General features: G+C 41.9%; 1 protein-coding gene across 1 annotated transcript in view; it reads left to right on the forward strand.

Annotated features, from left to right (window-relative positions):
• The window catches only part of LOC111961212 (collagen alpha-1(XXVII) chain B-like), a 210349-nt gene that overhangs the window by 145246 nt on the left and 43825 nt on the right, over positions 1-21278 (forward strand). Inside the window, 10 exon segments of the mRNA XM_023983294.2 lie at positions 1280-1333; positions 2084-2137; positions 2234-2287; positions 2686-2793; positions 4761-4814; positions 5013-5120; positions 6530-6583; positions 9859-9912; positions 14041-14097; positions 14196-14249. Coding sequence (XP_023839062.1) covers positions 1280-1333; positions 2084-2137; positions 2234-2287; positions 2686-2793; positions 4761-4814; positions 5013-5120; positions 6530-6583; positions 9859-9912; positions 14041-14097; positions 14196-14249 — 651 coding nt within the window.

Genomic DNA, 21278 nt, shown 5'->3' on the forward strand with positions numbered 1-21278 from the left:
AATGGTATTGGTATTGGTATTTCAAATTCTACTAGCGTTTTCAAATTCAAATGGCAGGGAGAATATGATGTGCTTTCTGTATAAAAGTCGCTGGCTTCACACTTATGCATGGATTTGAGAGTCAAACTATCACTCAGTCTTTGTCACTGTTGATATTCTATGGTGGGTTGTGATTCTTTTGAAGTTAAATAACAAAGCAACTGATTTAGTTTCCTTCCCTGTTTCAGCAGCCTCCCAAAACTTCCATCTGACATTCTAGAATTTAGATGACTGAAAATTATTCTCACATTCAATGTGGGCTTTAAACAGTGTTAGTTTAAACAATGCATACACCCCAAAATTTTGCCACAGATCTATTGATTTCAAATAAATATCAATATTATTGATTGAAAAATAAGTTTTGGGTTTCTCTTTTGGCGACCCCCAAAATAAAATATCTATATGATTACTATTGTGGCACATGTATGTGTAGGTAGTACATTTTCATTTTAGGTGTTCAATATATCACAAACGTATTAATTATTGATTTGGACATTTCAAAACGGTGCGTTGACATTGGGCTATTTATCTAAAGTTATTGTTATTGTGTTTTAGGAATATAAAATGTAACTTTAAACATTCATTTTCAATAGTATTCTATTGGAAACTGCTAAATTAGTCAAAAAATTTGATGTTGTTGTATTATACTGGAACTAATGAAAACAAACAAATGTAATGGGTTCAATTAAGAAAAAGTTCTAATAAAATCCTACAAGAGATCTAAAACCTATAGGATCCAATCAGTTTGCTTTTGATTTCCAAAAGGAAAAAAAGTAGTCCAATAGGATACTGATAGAGGAGATACAAAATCCTATAGTTAGTGTGTGTTTTGTGTTTGTAAGCGTATGTTGTGTGTGAGTGTGTGTTGGAGCGTGAGTGTGTGGGTAGAGTCCCGTGAGTGTTCATAGAGCCAGTGCAAGAGAGTCAGTGCTACAACAAAAGAGGGTCAATGCAAATAGTCCGGGTAGCCATTTGATTATCTGTTCAGCAGTGTTATGGCTTGGGGGTAGAAGCTGTTCAGCAGCCTTTAGGTTCCAGACTTGGTGGTAGCAAAGAGATGGGTGCAGTGAAATGTGTTGTTTTACAGGGTCAGACATAGTAGTACGGCGTCCTTGGAGCCAATTAGGGATAAGTGCCTTGCTCAAGGGTACGTCAACTGATTTTTCAGCTTGTCGCCTTTGGTATTTGAACCAGCGAGCTTTCGGTTACTTCTCCTTTACTCTTTTTGTCTGTCTCTTAGGGTCCTCCAGGCAAAGTGGGTCATCCAGGACTGCCTGGCGAGCCGGGGGAGAAGGTCAGTCACGAGTACTCACCACATCCTACTCTTATCACCCTCTTTCCTCATTCTAACACTGTAACATGGTTGTCTGTCCATTATAATAGGTCAGTCTCTCACTTCCTACACACACACTTACTGTAGTGAATGCAATGATGTTTCTGTGATGAGTCTGTGTAAATGACAAATTAGTGAATAACAGCACAGTTACTGTATGTAACGGGTGGCGCAGTGGTCTAGGGCACTGCATCGCAGTGCTAGCTGCGCCACCAGAGTCTCTGGGTTCGCGCCCAGGCTGGGCTGGGTTCGCGCCCAGGCTCTGTTGCAGCCGGCCGCAACCGGGAGATCCGTGGGGCGACGCACAATTGGCATAGCGTCGTCCGGGTTAGGGAGGGTTTGGCCGGTAGGGAGGGTTTGTCCGGTAGGGATATCCTTGTCTCAGTATGTAAAAAATGTAATAAAATGTATGCACTCTACTGTAAGTCGCTCTGGATAAGAGCGTCTGCTCTTGGCCGGTAGGGATATCCTTGTCTCAGTATGTAAAAATTTAATAAAATGTATGCACTCTACTGTAAGTCGCTCTGGATAAGAGCGTCTGCTAAATGACTAAAATGTAAATGTAAAAATGTATGTAGGCAGTTATTGTTACAGCACATTCACACACCCATGCACACACATGTACGCACACACGCATAAGCACACAGGCAGAAACATATCTGTAACGTTAAGGAAACCCTGCCCTCAAAATTGTGTGTGTGTGTGTATCAGGGAGCACTCGGAGCCATTGGTAACATCGGAGAGCAGGGACTAATGGGACAACGGGTCAGTGTTTCTTAAAATTAATTTCTGCTGATAATTTAGTGGTTTTTGTTAGCCATCAAATGTCAATCTCATTCACTGCTTGTGCTCTGTGTGTAGGGAGAGCCAGGGGTTGAGGGTGAGGCCGGTGCTTCTGGTCCTGATGGAACAAAGGTAAGGCCTGAGACAAATCTCAATGAGTCATTGTGTGCGTCCAAATGGCACCCTATTCGCTATGAGCCCTGGTCAAAAGTAGTGCACAATTATTTTTTATTAACTTTGGTGCTCTCATTATTCTGATGTCTTTTGTGAGGTGATGGTCAGGTTGTTTATGGTGTTTTGAAACAACCAGGCAAAAACATATCTGAACAGATAAAAAAACAAAATATTATACCTCTTTATCTGATGACTCAACAACCGGAAAAACTGTTTACACCCAGAAATATGACATCATTATGACATTCCATGCCACATTATGCCTGCTGGTTTCACCAGCTCTCTTTGCAGATCATTCCGTTTTTAGCTGTTGTATTGAGCTGCCCAGTTGAGCCCATGCTGTTCTGTTTTATTAGGGTGAAAAGGGTGACATGGGGCAGGAGGGCGACAAAGGAGAGAAGGGTGAAACCGGAATGAAGGGAAAGGACGGCCCACCTGGGAATCCTGGACTCATAGGCATCACAGTGAGTGACAAACGTAACCAAACACCCCCACACACACACTCAACCAGTTTGATTATTGTTCTCAATTGCTTACCATGGTAAATAAAAGCGTTCTATGGCTACAATATGTTGACCCGACACACTACACCAACTGTGACTGGGTTGTTGTTGTAATAAATCAATTCGATTTAATTACCACTAATATTCCATGAAAAACGATAGAACGATAACCCAAATAAATAGCCTATGTATAGCAGCCTAGAAGAAGGTGGTTTCTTCCCTGTCTTCTCTCTGGCGGTGGTGAGAATGATGAAGAAGCTGCGTGTGTGCACTGCGGAGGCCGTCAGAGACTTGACCGCTTTGGCCAATGAGAACGTTGAAAAATAATCACCAGCAGTTCCTGTCTAGCCTTATAAACAACATGAGTGTCAGGACCCGGTGCGAGAAACAGTCACTAAATCGGCAGAACCCAGAAGATGAGGCAGACACAGCAGTACTAGAGATGGTGGTTTAATAAAAAATAGATATCTTCCAAAATACAAAGAAAATCCACAAAGTGGTAAAAACAGCAAGGGAAAAACAAACCTCAAAAGACTAATCCAAAATACAAAAGAACAAAACCAGAGAACCTCTGGAAAATCCAACAAGAGAAAAATATATGTTCACAACAAGGCTTGGGCTGGGGCTGGGTGCTAACATACAAACACAGAGCAAGGAACTAAGGAACACACAGGGATTAAATACTAACAAGGGAATGACCTACAGGTGCAAACAATAATTGGAGCAAGAAAAACAAAAGGTACAAAAAAGGTGCAATGGGGACATCTAGTGACCAAAAACCCGAACAGTCTTGGCCAAAACCTGACAGAATCCCCCTCCTAGGAACGGCTCCTGACGCCATTTCTCTAAATGGCTATCTAGTTAGCGGTGGTGCGCGCTAATAGCCTTTCAATCGGTGACGTCACTGGCTCTGAGACCTTGAAGTAGTGGTTCCCCTTGCTCTGCAAGGGCCGTGGCTTTTGTGGAGCGATGGGTAACGATGCTTCGTGGGTGACTGTTGTTGATGTGTGCAGAGGGTCCCTGGTTCACGCCCGGTTCAGGGCGAGGGGACGGACTAAAGCTAAACTGTTACACCTGCATTGATGTTCATAAAACTCCACGAACCCCCTCTTGCACAGTGGAACCCAGAACAATGTGACCACTTGGTTACGGCGACACTAATCTGGTTTGGGTTGCCTCAACAGAATAGTCACAGCAAACCCCACGGAGCCTGACCCTCTCTGGGAGTATTTAGCCTTTATTGGCTATTAGTTGAGACGCAGGAACCGTTCTAGCTTAAAACAATACATTAAGGTTATAGTTTATTAAGATGCATGAATACACCACACCAAAAGTTTGATTTTATGGCTGTTTTAAAACAAATTTCCTGCAATTCTAAGTAGTAATGATTTATCTTCACTACTTGGTCAATTGTTTTGATGTTTGTTTAATCTATGCGTGTTTAATCTATGCAAATAAATGATATGAATTGATAGTTCACCCCTCTGTTTTATTTTATCATAGCATATTGTAACCATGTGTTCAAGCTAATCAAATCAAAGTTTATTTATGATACAGCGTGGTGTAATCTACACAATGCAATGAAATAGCTACTCGCAACTGAAGCTGTCCTCGCAAACAGTGCAATGATATTAAGCTATATGTATGTGTATCTACTCCACTTGGGAGGTAATGAGAGAGGTGCGCGTATTGATGAATGCCAGGTGCGCGTAATGATGGTTCCCAGGACCGGTGGTTAGTAAACCGGCTACGTCAAGCGCAAGAGGGGAGGAGCGGGCGTAGAGGTGACATACATGAATAATTATCATTCACGAGTTACATTATTTTGCGCTCCCTCACCTAGAAATATTTCACAACACCATTGTCTATCTCTGTTAAATTTTGTCATATGTAGCTATTTCTCAGCCTGTCTCATATCTCCACTCCAGGGACAAGAGGGTAAATCCGGTAAGATTGGTGAAAGAGGCAAACCAGGAAGAAAGGTATTCTTATCAACCACATATTTGATTTCACGTATTATTTTCCATTGCTAGATCAAAACACGGTCCAGAACCGTGCATGACCAATTATACCTGTATTATACCTTTATAAATGTATCTTTGTTTACAGGACTTGTATATCAAGTCATTTTACTGTATAATGTTTCATAATATCATACCAATTATATGTGTATGTTGTAGGGAGCCAAAGGTCATATGGGTCATCTTGGGGAGACGGGACCAATCGGAAAGACAGGGCCAAAAGGGTTTGTGGGACCGAAGGGCTCGAGAGGAACCATTGGACCTGTGGTAATGTGGACCTGTAATATTGCAGACAGTGAGATCATTTTCTGGGCCTGTATTCATAAACCGTCTCAGAGGAGGAGTGCTGATCAGTTTTTCCTTTTAGATCATAATGTATCAAATGACATGGGCAGGGGGCACCTGATCCTTCACCCTTAGAAAGAAAGGTGCTATCTAGAACCTAAAATGGTTCTTTAGCTGTCACCATAGGAGAACCATTTGAGGAACCATTTTGGGTTCCATGCAGGACCTTTTCCACAGAAGGTTATACATGGAACCTAAAAGGGTTCTGCAATGGGGACAAATGAAGAATCCCTTTGGTAGTAGGGATGCGTGGGCAAAATCAAGCCAACAACCCCCCCACACAACCCCCCCCACACACACACACACACACAAAAAAGCCATATTACAACCTACACTATATGTGTTCTGTAAATTACATTGTTTGCTGTTAATTCATATGCCTTGCGACCATGATATATATAGGCCTAAAGGCCGAGACAATAAGAAGACAGTGGCAGAATAAATTCAACCACACCATTGTTTTATCACAAAACCGGATAGAAACCTCTGTCCAGTGAAGTCCACAACGCATATTGCATGTAACAGATAGTTACACGACCTACAGCATGGTTAAGCAAGTTAATGTTTCCCGACATTTTCGGACCACTAAACAACTATTGCTTTAGAACCACAGAGAGTTACTGCAAGTTGCATTAAAAAAAAAAAGGAGCTGCCTCCACTATTCCAGCACCATTTTGCGTGTGCGCGTCGGTGCCAGTAGAAAAACATGTTGACTCACCCTAGCCAATGCCATCCTCCTCTCTTTCATGTTGACAAAACGGTCTACCACTCTGTCATACAGTACATACTTTTAGATTTTGTTGTCCTAGGCTACTTGGCTAAAATGCTTGCTTGCTAGCCTAACTTCCATTCATGGGAAACGTTAACTAGTTAACAGTAGTCTTCTACATCTAGCTACATATTGAACTTCCATCCTCTCAGGCCAGGGGCACAATGTATGAGTTGATGGTTGGATCAGAATCGCCGTTATCATCATTGGCCAGTATTGAAGGAAAATGATGAAACACAGAGTAATGAAAAATACATTATTTTATGTGTCTTTGTGTTCCCTATGTTCCCTTGGAGTCCATGAATACACGGCACTACCCTTTCGGAAGTCTTTTTTTAAGAGTCTAGATCAGTACTCCTGCTCTGTGATGCTTTATGAATATGGGTCCTGATGTTAGAACTAGAAGGTCAAACCCAGTAAGAAGTCAAGCAGTCAGAGCCCAATCCGTATTTAGGTTATGACCTTCATTGACATCTGAAGGCTGTCACTTTTAGATGGGTAATGTGGTTATTTGCAGTTTTAGCTCTGGTGTGACCAAACCCTCCCTCCCTTCCTCTCACAGGGTCCCCCAGGTAGAATGGGTAAACAGGGGGACATGGGTCTAGCAGGTTACGAGGTAAGTCTACATATTTATTTACCTTTTATTTAATCAGGGACTCACCATTGAGACCAGTGTCTCTTTTACGAGGGAGCCCTTCATATACAGTCGTGGCCAAAAGTTTTGAGAATGACACAAATATGAATTTTCAAAAAGTCTGCTGCCTCAGTTTGTATGATGGCAATTTGCATATACTCCAGAATGTTATGAAGAGTGATCAGATGAATTGCAATTAATTGCAAAGTTCCTCTTTGCCATGCAAATGAACTGAATCCCCCCAAAAAACATTTCCACCGCATTTCAGCCCTGCCACAAAAGGACCAGCTGACATCATATCAGTGATTTTCTCGTTAACACAGGTGTGAGTGTTGACGAGGACAAGGCTGGAGATCACTCTGTCATGCTGATTGAGTTCGAATAACAGACTGGAAGCTTCAAAAGGAGGGTGGTGCTTGGAATCATTGTTCTTCCTCTGTCATCCATGGTTACCTGCAAGAGGACACGTGCCGTCATCATTGCTTTGCACAAAAAGGGCTTCACAAGGATATATATTGCAAGGATATATATTGCTGCCAGTAAGATTGCAACTAAATCAACCATTTATCGGATCATCAAGAACTTCAAGGAGAGCGGTTCAATTGTTGTGAAGAAGGCTTCAGGGCGCCCAAGAAAGTCAAGCAAGCGCCAGGACCGTCTCCTAAAGTTGATTCAGCTGTGGGATCGGGGCACCACCAGTACAGAGCTTGCTCAGGAATGGCAGCAGGCAGGTGTGAGTGCATCTGCATGCACAATGAGGCGAAGACTTTTGGAGGATGGCCTGGTGTCAAGAAGGGCAGCAGAGAAGCCACTTCTCTCCAGGAAAAACATCAGGGACAGACTGATATTCTGCAAGAGGTACAGGGATTGGACTGCTGAGGACTGGGGTAAAGTCATTTTCTCTGATGAATCCCCTTTCCGATTGTTTGGGGCATCCGGAAAAAAGCTTGTCCGGAGATGACAAGGTGAGCACTACCATCAGTCCTGTGTCATGCCAACAGTAAAGCATCCTGAGACCATTCGTGTGTGAAGTTGCTTCTCAGCCAAGGGAGTGGGCTCACTCACAATTTTGCCTAAGAACACAGCCATGAATAAAGAATGGTACCAACACATCCTCCGAGAGCAACTTCTCCAACCATCCAGGAACAGTTTGGTGACGAACAATGCCTTTTCCAGCATGATGGAGCACCTTGCCATAAAACTTTGGTATTTTGGGTCCATGGCCAGGAAACTCCCCATTGTCAATAAAGGCCTTTGACACTTATGAAATGCTTGTATATAAAACAAAATACAGCTTTTGACCTGTTCCTTGAGCTCCAAATCTCTCCTGTAATGCTTTAATCACACCGCACTAGTTTGTTAAAACTGGGTTACAGTAATGTACTGAGTTACACTGTTCCCGCAACGCTCTTCACTCCTAATGCTTTTGATCACACTACTTAGGGACAGTTTGAAATTTAGGGGAGAGTGGTCTCACAATTTTTCTTTGCTTTGGGGAGGGCTGTGTGTTTTTTCCCTGGTTTACATTCACCCTTTTGCAGGTTTTACTATAGAATTCCATCCTAGACAAATTTCCTTATCTGCTTGCATGGGCCTCCCCTATATTAAAGTGTTTTGATATTGCCCTTATGCACTATGCTTTTCCACGTAGTAACTATAATATAGGTCAATATAGTCTTCCAGTCTGTCTATCCTGCCCTCTATCCACCATTCAAAGTAGCAATAGTGGTCGGTGGATGGAGGGATGCAAAGAAGGGATGTAAACACATTTGTGCACATAACATTTCTGGGATCTTTTATTTCAGCCCATGAAACATGGGTCCTTTACATGTTACGTTTATATTTTTGTTCAGTATAGAACCATCCGATGAGTGAAGATGTAATCCATCTGAGACAATTTTACGAGAACTTGAAAACAACATGTACAGTATTTAGTTTTGCCCGTATTAAGCATGAATTTTAAACCAGTAAAGGCTTCCCGCACAACTGCAAAATCGGACAGTAGTCTTGTCAAAGCCAGTTCAGCAGTCAGGGGAATTGTGTACATAATAGTATCATCTGCATATAGATGAAATGTACAATTTTCAACAGATGAACCAACAGCATTTATATAAATAGTGAAAAGAACAGGTCCTAGTATCGACACCTGCGGAACTACTTCAAGAAATTCTGACTTAACCTCATCCATCAGGATGGCCTGAGTTTTGTCACTAAAATAATCCTAACACCTATAACTGACTATAACTGGTTTCAGCTGGCTTAATAACAGTTAGATTACGGTACTCCAACTCACGGTACTCCAACTCTCTTGATCATGATTATCCATGTGAACAATGAATAGCTGAATCAGGTGTGATGCTGGAATAAAAGCCTACACACCCAGTAGCTCTCCAGACTGGAGTTGGAGACCCCTGAACTAGAAAATTGGCAATTTTAGTAAACAAACCTATGATGTGTGACAAGGAAACAAGTTAAGAAACAATAAAACATGTTTTGCTTCAAAGTGGATGTAGCTTTGCCATCAGGGAAATATTTCATTATAAAGGTTATGTCAGTGAAAAAGTGATCTCCGCAAACATCAGTGATCACGATAACAACGCCCACCCGCAGCACACGTTCCAGCAGGTATATCTCACTGATCATCCCCAAAGCCAACACCTCATTTGGCCACCTTTCCTTCCAGTTTTCTGCTGCCAGTGACTGGAACGAATTGCAAAAATCGCTGAAGCTGGAGACTTATATTTCCCTCACCAACTTTAAATATCAGCTATCTGAGCAGCTAACCGATCGCTGCAGCTGTACATAGTCCATCTGTAAATAGCCCATCCAATCTACCTACCTCATCCCCATACTGTTTTTATTAACTTTTCTGCTCTTCTGCACACCAGTATCTCTACTTGCACATCATCATCTGCTCTTTTATCACTCCAGTGTTAATCTGCCAATTTGTAATTCTTCACTACTATGGCCTATTTATTGCCTACCTCCTCATGCCTTTTGCACACACTGTACATAGACTTTCTTTTTTTCTACTGTGTCATTGACTTGTTTATTGTGTTATTGGCTTGTTTATTGTTTATTCCATGTTATTCCATGTGTAAATCTGTGTTGTTGTTTGTGTCACACTGCTTTGCCTCATTTTGGCCAGGTCGCAGTTATAAATGAGAACTTGTTCTCAACTAGCCTACCTGGTTAAATAAAGGTGAAATAAAAAATAAATAAAAACCCCTTTCCTCCTTCCCTGTCTGTCTATATAGGGTCATCAGGGACCCCAAGGCCCTATTGGGCATCGAGGACCAAATGGTGAAAAGGTACACCATTCCCAACACATTATGTCTAACTCAGAAACTACACTGCAAGCAACACGTAAGGCTAATGTTGCTTTGTCAACTTCATTTTGGGGGTGCTACAGCAGAAGCATATTACAGTGCCATCAGACAGTATTCACACCCCTTAACATTTTCCACTTTTTGTTGTGTTACAGCCTGAATTTAAAATGTAATACTGGCCCACACATTGCGTCACTGGCCGACACACAATACCCCACAATATCAAAGTGGAATTATGTTTTTGGAAATATTTACTAATGAATTAAAAATGAAAAGCTGAATTGTTTTTTTTACAATAAGTATTGAAACCCCTTTGTTATGGCAAGCCTAAATAAGTTCAAGAGTAAGTTGCTTAATAAGTCACATAATAAGTTGCATGGACTCACTCTGTGTGCAATAATAGTATCTAACACGATTTTTTAATGACTACCTTACCTCTGTAACTTAACACTATACAATTATCTGTAAGGTCCCTCAGTTGAGCAATGAATTTCAAACACTGTCACGTTCGTTATAGCGATGAGACCAAAGCGCAGCGTGATTTGAATACATCTTCTTTAATGAAGAAAGAAACACTGAACGAACTATACAAAAACAACAAAACGAACGTGAAGCTATAATAATAGTGCTGACACAGGCAACTAACCATAGACAATCACCCACGAAATACTCAAGGAATATGGCTGCCTAAATATGGTTGCCAATCAGAGACAACGATAAACAGCTGCCTCTAATTGAGAACCAATCTAGGCAACCATAGACATACAAAACACCTAGACTAGTAACAACCCCATAAACATACCAAAACCCTAGACCGGACAAAATAAACATATCACCCTTGTCACACCCTGACCTAACCACAAATAATAAAGAAAACAAAGAATACTAAGGTCAGGGTGTGACAAACACAGATTCAACCACAAAGACCAGGGAGGTTTTCCAATGCCTCACAATGAAGGGCACCTACAGTGAGGGAAAAAAGTATTTGATCCCCTGCTGATTTTGTACGTTTGCCCACTGACAAAGAAATGATCAGTCTGTAATTTTAATGGTAGGTTTATTTGAACAGTGAGAGACAGAATATCAACAAAAAAATCCAGAAAAACGCATGTCAAAAATGTTATACATTGATTTGCATTTTAATGAGGGAAATAAGTATTTGACCCCTCTGCCAACAAGGGTTTTGCCACCAAGTACTAAGTCATGTTTTGCAATCACAGAGGTCAGATGTTTCTTGTAGTTGGCCACCAGGTTTGCACACATCTCAGGAGGGATTTTGTCCCACTCCTCTTTGCAGATCTTCTTCAAGTCATTAAGGTTTCGAGACTGACGTTTGGCAACTCGAACCTTCAGCTCCCTCCACAGATTTTCTATGGGATTAAGGTCTGGAGACTGGCTAGGCCACTCCAGGACCTTAATGTGCTTTTTCTTGAGCCACTCCTTTGTTGCCTTGGCCGTGTGTTTTGGGTCATTGTCATGCTGGAATACCCATCCACGACCCATTTTCAATACCCTGGCTGAGGGAAGGAGGTTTTCACCCAAGATTTGACGGTACATGGCCCCGTCCATCGTCCCTTTGTTGCGGTGAAGTTGTCCTGTCCCCTTAGCAGAAAAACACCCCCAAAGCATAATGTTTCCACCTCCATGTTTGACGGTGGGGATGGTTTCTTGGGGTCATAGGCAGCATTCCTCCTCCTCCAAACACGGCAAGTTGAGTTGATGCCAAAGAGCTCCATTTTGGTCTCATCTGACCACAACACGTTCACCCAGTTGTCCTCTGAATCATTCAGATGTTCATTGGCAAACTTCAGACGGGCATGTATATGTGCTTTCTTGAGCAGGGGGACCTTGCGGGCGCTGCAGGATTTCAGTCCTTCACGGCGTAGTGTGTTACCAATTGTTTTCTTGGTGACTCCCAGCTGCCTTGAGATCATTGACAAGATCCTCCTGTGTAGTTCTGGGCTGATTCCTCACCATTCTCATGATCATTGCAACTCCACGAGGTGAGATCTTGCATGGAGCCCCAGGCCGAGGGAGATTGACAGTTATTTTGTGTTTCTTCCATTTGCGAATAATCGCACCAACTGTTGTCACCTTCTCACCAAGCTGCTTGGCAATGGTCTTGTAGCCCATTCCAGCCTTGTGTAGATCTACAATCTTGTCCCTGACATCCTTGGAGAGCTCTTTGGTCTTGGCCATGGTGGAGAGTTTGGAATCTGATTGATTGATTGCTTCTGTGGACAGGTGTCTTTTATACAGGTAAGAAACTGAGATTAGGAGCACTCCCTTAAAGAGTGTGCTCCTAATCTCAGCTCGTTACCTGTATGAAAGACACCTGGGAGCCAGAAATCTTTCTGATTGAGAGGGGGTCAAATACTTATTTCCCTCATTAAAATGCAAATCAATTTATAACATTTTTGACATGCGTTTTTCTGGATATTTTTGTTGTTATTCTGTCTCTCACTGTTCAAATAAACCTACCATTAAAATTATAGACTGATAATTTCTTTGTTAGTGGGCAAACGTACAAAATCAGCAGGGGATCAAATACTTTTTTCCCTCACTGTACAGGTAGATAAAAAAAAAAGCATACATTCAATATCCCTTTGAGCATTGTGAAGTTATTAATTTCTCTTTTGGATGGTGTATCAATACACCCAGTCACTGCAAAGATACAGGCGTCCTTCCTAATTCAGTTGCTGTAGAGGAAGGAAACCGCTCAGGGATTTCACCATGATGCCAATGGTGACTTTAAAACAGTTACAGTGTTTATTGGCTGTGATAGAGAAAACTGAGGATGGATCTACACCACTAAAGTAAAACTGCAAAAAAATGTGGAAAATTACCTTCATGTCCTGAATACAAAAAGCGTTATGTTTGGCGCAAATCCAACACAACACATCACTGAGTACCACTCTTCTTATTTTCAAGCATGGTGTTGGTTGCATAATGTTATGGGTATGCTTTTAGGATAAATCTTAGAGGAAAACCGTGTTCAGTCTGCTTTCCAAAGGACACTGGGAGACAAATTCACCTAAAACACAAGGCCAAATAAATCTACACTGTAGTTGCTTACCAAGATGATATTGAATGAGTGGCCTAGTTACAATTGTGACTTAAATCGGCTTGAAAATCTATGGCAAGACTTGAAAATGGCTGTCTAGCCATGATAAACAAACCAACTTGATAGAGCTTTAAGAATTTTTAAAATAATAATGGGCAAATATTATTATTTACAGCTGCAATCGCTGCCAAAGGTGATTCTAACATATTGACTCAAGGGTGTGAATACTCATGTAAATAAGATATTTCTGTATTTCATCTTCAACACATTTGCAAACATTTCTAAAAATGATGGGTAATTATGTAATATGTCATTATGGGGTAATCTATGTAATCCATTTTAAATGGAGGCTGTAACAACAAAATGTCAAGGGGTATGACTACTTTCTGACGGGACGGTATATCAGACATTTGTAAAAAGAGTTTAGCAAATTAAGCTTGCTGCCTCACTGATGTGATTCTTCTGCACCCACTGTAGCACATCCAATATATTACAGTGGGTTAGATTCAACTGTGCCTGACGGGCATAAGTAGAATGGACACTTGCGGTCTTGTTTGAACATAATGCTACCCTATCTCTCTATCAACATGTCTCTCTCTCAGTCTGTTATGCAGCAGTGTGTATTAACATCAACCAGCTGTCTGGATCTACATTTGAACTCAATGTTTCCCATTTGAACCGGGAAACAAACATCCTCCAACACAACTCTGCAGTTATCCTTTATATCCCCCAAGTCTGCTTCAGATGTATTGCCTAACACACAACAAATCAACTCTGGCTAAAGCTAGTCATTTAAGCGTGGCGTTAACACTGCAAAGCTTTTATTTTGCAGAGTGAGAGAGAGAGAACCATATCTGCTTCATGCACTGCTGTGATATGTTTTTGAGTTTTTTGATCTGCCACGTGTACACAGTTAGAGTAGGATCATTCAGGACACTAACCAACCATCTTTGAAGAAACAGTACACTTTCAGTGAGCAATCTGTGACAGGTAAATTGTATTGTCTTCCATTGGATGGCTCCACTAACATTGTTTCTTTATATTAGGGCGAGCAGGGGGATGATGGGAAGGTTGAGGGTCCTACTGGTCCTCCAGGCGACAGAGTGAGTTACTCACTATTATCGACTCGCATCTTTCATTACTAATCCCAATACGGTTCTGAGGTTCTTTAATATCGACCTATTCTTCTGTTTTTGATTAGGGTCCTCCAGGAGACAGAGGAGAGAGAGGGGAGTTAGGGGATCCAGGATACCTAGTAAGTGTTATAAATATGCATTTAAACAAACCAGTCAACCAGCTGATTGGTCCAAAAATTCCTGACCAATTGCATTTCAGTAGTTTATTCCAGGCTATCTCATTGGTTAGAATTTTGACACTGACATCTACCTGTGAAATATTATAGCAAGAGATTCACTCGGCTAGAGCGAGATGGATTTTGAAGAGTAAAATTAAAATATGTGTGTGAGAAGAGACATCCGGGCAGGGTATATTTGCAACAACTTCCGAATCTTTACATTTAATGAGTTTTTCTTCAGAAGGAAAATATCTCCACTCTCAGACTCATTTATTGGATGCTGCAATGATTTTCTTTTCCCAATGACACACTTGCACGCTCTCAAATTCAATTTGTGCACCCTACACAACATGTGCACACTTGATGTGTTTTATATGCGCTTTGCAACTGATGTCATATGGGGCCTTTACATGCTGTCGGAATTATCTGAAGTTCAGAGTTTTGACTCTGAAGTTTCACTTGAACCAACCTCCAAGTCATAATTACAAGTGGGAAAGTCTGAGAACATTCTGTTACCCAAGTTGCCGAGTTGTACATTCACCACTGACCATTCACCTTTTCAACCTAAACATGACAACAAATCTGTTTTTTATAATTACAAAAAAACGGTTTGTTGTTTGCAGTAGCATGTCTTGTTGTTGTAATGTCCCCAACATAGGTGTTAGTTTCACCAATGAAGGATTCAAGCTTTAAGCAAGCTAGCTTATTAGCAACGTTAACTAGCTTATTAGCGACATTAACTAGCTTATTAGCGACATTAACTAGCTTATTAGCAACATTAACTAGCTTATTTGGGTTTTTAGGTTTTATTTATTTGCACCAAAGAAAACAAGTGAAATACATAACACTACAGATAAAAAAAAACTGCATGGAGGAGACTACTGGGTAGTTTGGTTCATCAGGCTAACCACTAGTCTATGCAGGAATTCCAGAGTTTGGAACCTGTGTCTGATGGAGAAAGGACTGTGAGGTGCGGCAGTGGGAGGATGCAGGTTATCGCAGTGTCTTGTGTTGTATGCATGGGTTTGGGAATTAACCTGGAAGAATCCATTGAAGGGTTTAGGTAGGCTGTTTGTGGGGTATTTGTAGATGAAGGTGCATCATTTTAGTATATTAAATGTTGTAGATATACAATATATTCAGTTTCTTAAACAGAGGGACCGATGGAGCCAAGTAGTTAAAGGGGGTGGCTAGTCTTGTAAATGTATTTGGTGTGATGAATAATTTGTGTAGGTAGGAAGCATACAGTATGTACTGGCCCAGACAATATTGCAGTAAATGAGATATGGGTAAATTAATCTGTAGTGTAGTATTAGGAAGCAAGCCTGATGAACCAAACCACTAATCTTTCTGATGATACTTTGCTGCAAACAAAATGAATATGATTTATAACTTTTTATCAATTGAAACACCTCGGAATCGAGTGGATGAAACCTGGTCCATTTTAGTCCCCCCAATTTAGATTTTTCTATTCTATTGTTTTCTATTTCTTATTCTTACCAGTGAATACAATGAAGATGGATTTTTTTGAACATTTAAAGATTATTAATTCATCTGGAACCATTCAGAAATCTTGGCCATGCCTGAGTTGGCTTCATTGATTAGTGAATCAAAATTCTAGAGTGATAAAATCATTAGCAAAAATAATGGTAATTACGGTAGAAGACACAGCAGCAAGGTCTGTGGATTGAACCCTGTGGAACGCAACAGAATATCTTGGCCCTGGTAGGTGCACAACCATTTGCACCATTTCCATTGTTCTCTATCATAAACATAATTATATAGCCATTTATATGTAAAATCATGAAAACTGTAATAATGCAATATAGTAATATTTCATGATCAACCATGTCGAATACTTTTGATAAATCTAAAAAGATGCCAAGAGTGTATTCATTGTTGTTCAGGGCTGTGAAGATTTTATCCACAAGTTGTAAAAGAGACATATCTGTGTGGTCGTTTTTATGGAAACCATATTGGTGCTCATATAGAATACAGTGTTGGTTTAAATGTTTCAACATTCTTTTACAAACCAGTTTCTCTAGGATTTTTGAAAAACATCATAGTACAGATATTGGGCGATAATATGTAAAAGATCTTGGATCCCCAGATTTACAAAAATACAGTAATGGGAAGAACAAATAAAAAATCACACCACCCAGAAAAAGAGTTACATTCCTCCACAAATAAGTCCCCAATCAATACTTTAAATTGCCTGAACAGCACCAGAACATCAAGATGAAATGTATACTGTTCCAACAATACAGTGAATTAAAACACAGCAACTTAAAGAGTTAACCAATCCTCTGAACGGGTTAGGCAACTCAGATGCCTATACTTCAACAGCAAAGTTAGATTAGACAGAAGTTTATGAAGTAGGGCCTTGTAAACAAAAAAAGGGGGTAATGTAGAGGTCTATGTTGTTGTCTGGACTTCCCTAAAGACCCGTAGACCTCTACATTACTCCCTTTTTGTTTACAAGGCCCTACTTCATAAACTTCTGTTTATGATAAGTATCAAAACTGTCACCTATAGGGCCTCCCGAGTGGCGTTTCTACAGACCCGGGTTCGATCCCAGGTGGCCGCAACAGATGTCCTTGTCCCATTGCGCTCTAGCGACTCCTTGTGGCAGGCTGGGGGCATGCACACTGACTTCGGTCACCAGTTGTACGGTGCTTCCTCCAACACATTGGTGCGGCTTTGTTGTTTCTTTCAAAAACAAGGAAATGTCTAAGTGAACCCAAACTTTTGAACGGTAGTGTATATTGCATTATTTTGTGGCGGGTTATGACAGGTACATAAGAGTGTAAAATCCATCATGGTAGTTATTTAATGGCGTGTTATGTCTAAGGCTGTTGTGGTGACTGTATTACCGCCACACCGGCAGCCATGAGTCATGACCGCAGTAAAATTCTACGTACCAGTCCTGAGTCTTGACCGCATTAAAATTCTAATGTGAATTCTACGTGACTGTTGAGTCACGGTAATCTCCTTTTATGCACTCTGGACATGTGTTAGGAGTACCAACTCGCTAATGATAATCCAATCGCTAATGGCCTGGTACTCAGGGCTCTATTGTCCCTCTAACCACTCTGACATCAATGCAAATGCAATCGTCAATCACATCAAACATATCATCAAAACAGTATGTGCTTTTTAAATCTCACCGCGATGATCAATTTGAAGAAAGAAGTTCAACAGCAGGTTGAAACTGAGTGGAAAACATGGTCATTGTGGATGTTGTTTCAAAGCCTAACACAATGAAATAGACAGTGCTTTCTAAGGTTATGGTTACTTCAAAACCACCATATGCATATTAGAGCTTACGCATAGGCCTATATATGACCTCAAGCCTGGGGAAAAAAACGGAATAAAAATAATGATTGGGCCATTATGCAATACATAGCTTACCGCATATTACACATGGCAGAAAAATGAGATATCTTTGGTACATAATTGGTCTAGCCTAAATTAAACACGTGCACAGTTAGCCTACAATTATAGTGAATTTGTAATTGATTTTGAATAGCCTAGTAATATGGCATTTTTTTATTTTCATAATTAATAAGCTGACAGATCACCTTTATCTACAGAATATCTCACCACTGTGCATTTCCTTCTCCTCCCCTCTCTCCTTCATTCCTTTCTCCAGTGCACAGAGGGGCTGTCAACAGTTTAATAAAATATTTCATTGTTTCATTGTGAAAACATGTTACTATCGATGTTCCTGAACAGATTTCACTTGGTTTCCCAAATTGAGCACTGGGTAGCTACAGGAACAGTTTTGGAGAGCCCATGGCATACAGAGTTTCCGCGGAATATCACGATGGCATCTGAGGGGAGGGCTGCCGTCTTATCGGCTCTTAACAAACCATGCTATTTTGTTTGTTTTTATGTTTTCCAAATAATGTTGCTGCTATGACCGAAAAAAGCTTCTGGACATCAGAACTGGGATTACTCACCTCAAATTGGACGAGGAGTCATTCTTCAATGAGTTGGACGCGAGGGATATACTACAGAAACCCGACCAGGCCCAGATCCCCGTGATTCCCTGGAAAAGGAAACTTAGGTTTCACTGAAAGAGTAAAGGATGCCTTGTGAGGATAGGCGATGAGTGGCTAATCTGCCCTCGCCTTCCGTTCTGCTAGCTAACGTTCAATCGCTGGAAAATAATTGGGACTACCTGAAAACACGTATATCCTACCAACTGAACATTAAAAACTGTAATACAGCGTCGTGGCTGAACGACGACATTAAAAACATACAGCTGGCGGGTTATGCACTCTATCGGCAGGACAGAACAGCAGCCTCTGGTAAGACACTGGTCAGGGGCCTATGCATATTTGTAAACAATAGCTGGTGCACGATATCTAAGGAAGGTTTTGCTCGCCTGAGGTAGAGTATCTCATGATAAGCTGTAGACCACACTATCTACCAAGAGAGTTTTCATCTGTATTTTTTGTAGCTGTCTTACATACCACCACAGACCGTGGCTGGCACTAAAACGGCACTCAATGAGCTGTATTCCGCCATAACCAAACAGGAAAACGCTCATCCAGAGGTGGCGCTCCTAGTGGCCGGGGACTTTAAAGCGGGGAAACTTAAATCAGTTTTACCTAATTTCTATCACCATGTTAAATGTTCAACCAGAGGGAAAAAAATTCTAGACCACCTTTACTCCACACACAGAGACGTGCAGAAAGCTCTCCCTCACCTTTCATTTTACAAATCTGACCATAGCTCTATCCTCCTGTATCCTGCTTAGAAGCTAAAATTAAAGCAGAAAGCATCAGTGACTCGGTCTATAAAAAAGTGGTCGGCTGAAGCAGATACTAAACTACAGAACTGTTTTGCTAGCACAGACTGATATATGTTCCGGGATTCTTCCGATGGCATTGAGGAGTACACCACATCAGTCACTGGCTTTATCAATAAGTGTATCGAGGACGTCGTCCCCACAGTGACTGTACGTACATATCCCAACCAGAAGCCATGGATTACAGGCCACATTCGCACTAAGCTAAAGGGTAGAGCTGCCGCACTCTAACCAGGAAGCTTATAAGAAATCCCGCTATGCCCTCCAACAAACCATCAAACAGGCAAAGCGTCAATACAAGACTAAGATCAAATCGTACTACACCGGCTCTGACGCTCGTCGGTTGTGGCAGGTCTTGCAAACTATTACAGACTACAAAGGGAAGCACAGCCGAGAGCTGCCCAGTGACACGAGCCTACCAGTAAAACAGCAAGTAAAACTGAAACATGCATGAGAGCATCAGCTGTTCTGGACGACTGTGTAATCACGCTCTCCGCAGCCAATGAGTAAGACCTTTAAACAGGTCAACATTCACAAGACCGCTGGGCCAGACGGATTACCAGGACGTGTACTGCAAGCATGCGCTGACCAACTGGAAAGTGTCTTCACTGACATTTTCAACCTCTCCCTGTGTGAGTCTGTAAGACCACCAAAGTCCCTGTGCCCAAGAACAATAAGGTAACCTGCCTAAATGACTACCGACCTGTAGCACTCACGTCTGTAGCCATGAAATGCTTTGAAAGGCTGGTATGGCTCACATCAACACCATTATCCCATTATCCCAGAAACCCTAGACCCACTCCAATTTGCATACCGCACCAACAGATCCCCTGGTGATGCAATCTCTATTGCAGTCCACACTGCCCTTTCCCACCTTGGCAAAAGGAACACCTATGTGAGAATTTTATGAATTGACTACAGCTCAGCGTTCAACACCATAGTGCCCTCAAAGCTCATCACTAAGCTAAGGACCCTAGGACTAAACACCTCCCTCTGCAACTGGATCCTGGACTTCCTGATGGGCCGCCCCAGGTGGTAAGGGTAGGTAACAACACATCCTCCACACTGATCCTCAACACAGGGGCCCCTCAGGGGTGCGTGCTCAGTCCCCTCCTGTACTCCCTGTTCACTCATGAGTGCACGGCCAGCCACGACTCCAACACCATCATTACGTTTGCTGATGACACAAATGTGGTAGGCCTGATCACCGACAATGATGAGACAGCCTATAGGGAGGAGGTCAGAGACCTGACCGTGTGGTGCAAGGACAACCTCTCCGTCAACGTGATCAAGACAAAGGAGATGATTGTGGACTACAGGAAAAGGTGGACCGAGCACGCCCCCATTCTCATCGACGGGGCTGTAATGGAGCAGATTGAGAGCTTCAATTTCCTTGGCGTCCACATCACCAACAAACTAACATGGTCCAAGCACACCAAGACAGTCGTGAATAGGGAACGGCAAAACCTATTCCCCCTCTGGAGACTGAAAAGATTTGGCATGGGTCCTCAGATCCTCAAAAGGTTTTATAGCTTCACCACCGAGAGCATCCTGACGGGTTGCATCACTGCCTGGTATGGCATCTGCTCGGCCTCCCGCAAGGCACTACAGAGGGCGTACATCACCGGGGCCATGCTTACTAGAATCGGCATCCTATTTCGCAACAAAGCATCCTTCACTCATGCTACCAAACTTACCCTCGGAAAACTGACTATCCTACCGATCCTTGACTTCGGCGATGTCATTTATAAAATAGCCTCCAACACTCTACTCAGCAAATTGGATGCAGTCTATCACAGTGCCATCCGTTTTGTCACCAAAGCCCCATATACTACCCCCCACTGCGACCTGTATGCTCTCGTCGGCTGGCCCTCGCTTCATATTCATCGCCAAACCCACTGGCTCCAGGTCATCTATAAGTCTTTGCTAGGTAAAGCCCCACCTTAGCTCACTGGTCACCATAGCAGCACCCACCCGTAGCACGCGTTCCAGCAGGTATATTTCACTGGTCACCCTCAAAGCCTATTCCTCCTTTGGCCGCCTTCCAGTTCTCTGCTGCCAAAATCACTGAAGCTGGAGACTCATATCTCCCTCACTAACTTTAAGCATCAGCTGTCAGAGCAGCTCACAGATCACTGCGCCTGTACATAGCCCATCTATAAATAGCCCATCCA

Source organism: Salvelinus sp. IW2-2015, linkage group LG4q.1:29 (genome assembly GCF_002910315.2).
Source record: "Salvelinus sp. IW2-2015 linkage group LG4q.1:29, ASM291031v2, whole genome shotgun sequence".
Lineage (NCBI taxonomy): Eukaryota > Metazoa > Chordata > Actinopteri > Salmoniformes > Salmonidae > Salvelinus > Salvelinus sp. IW2-2015.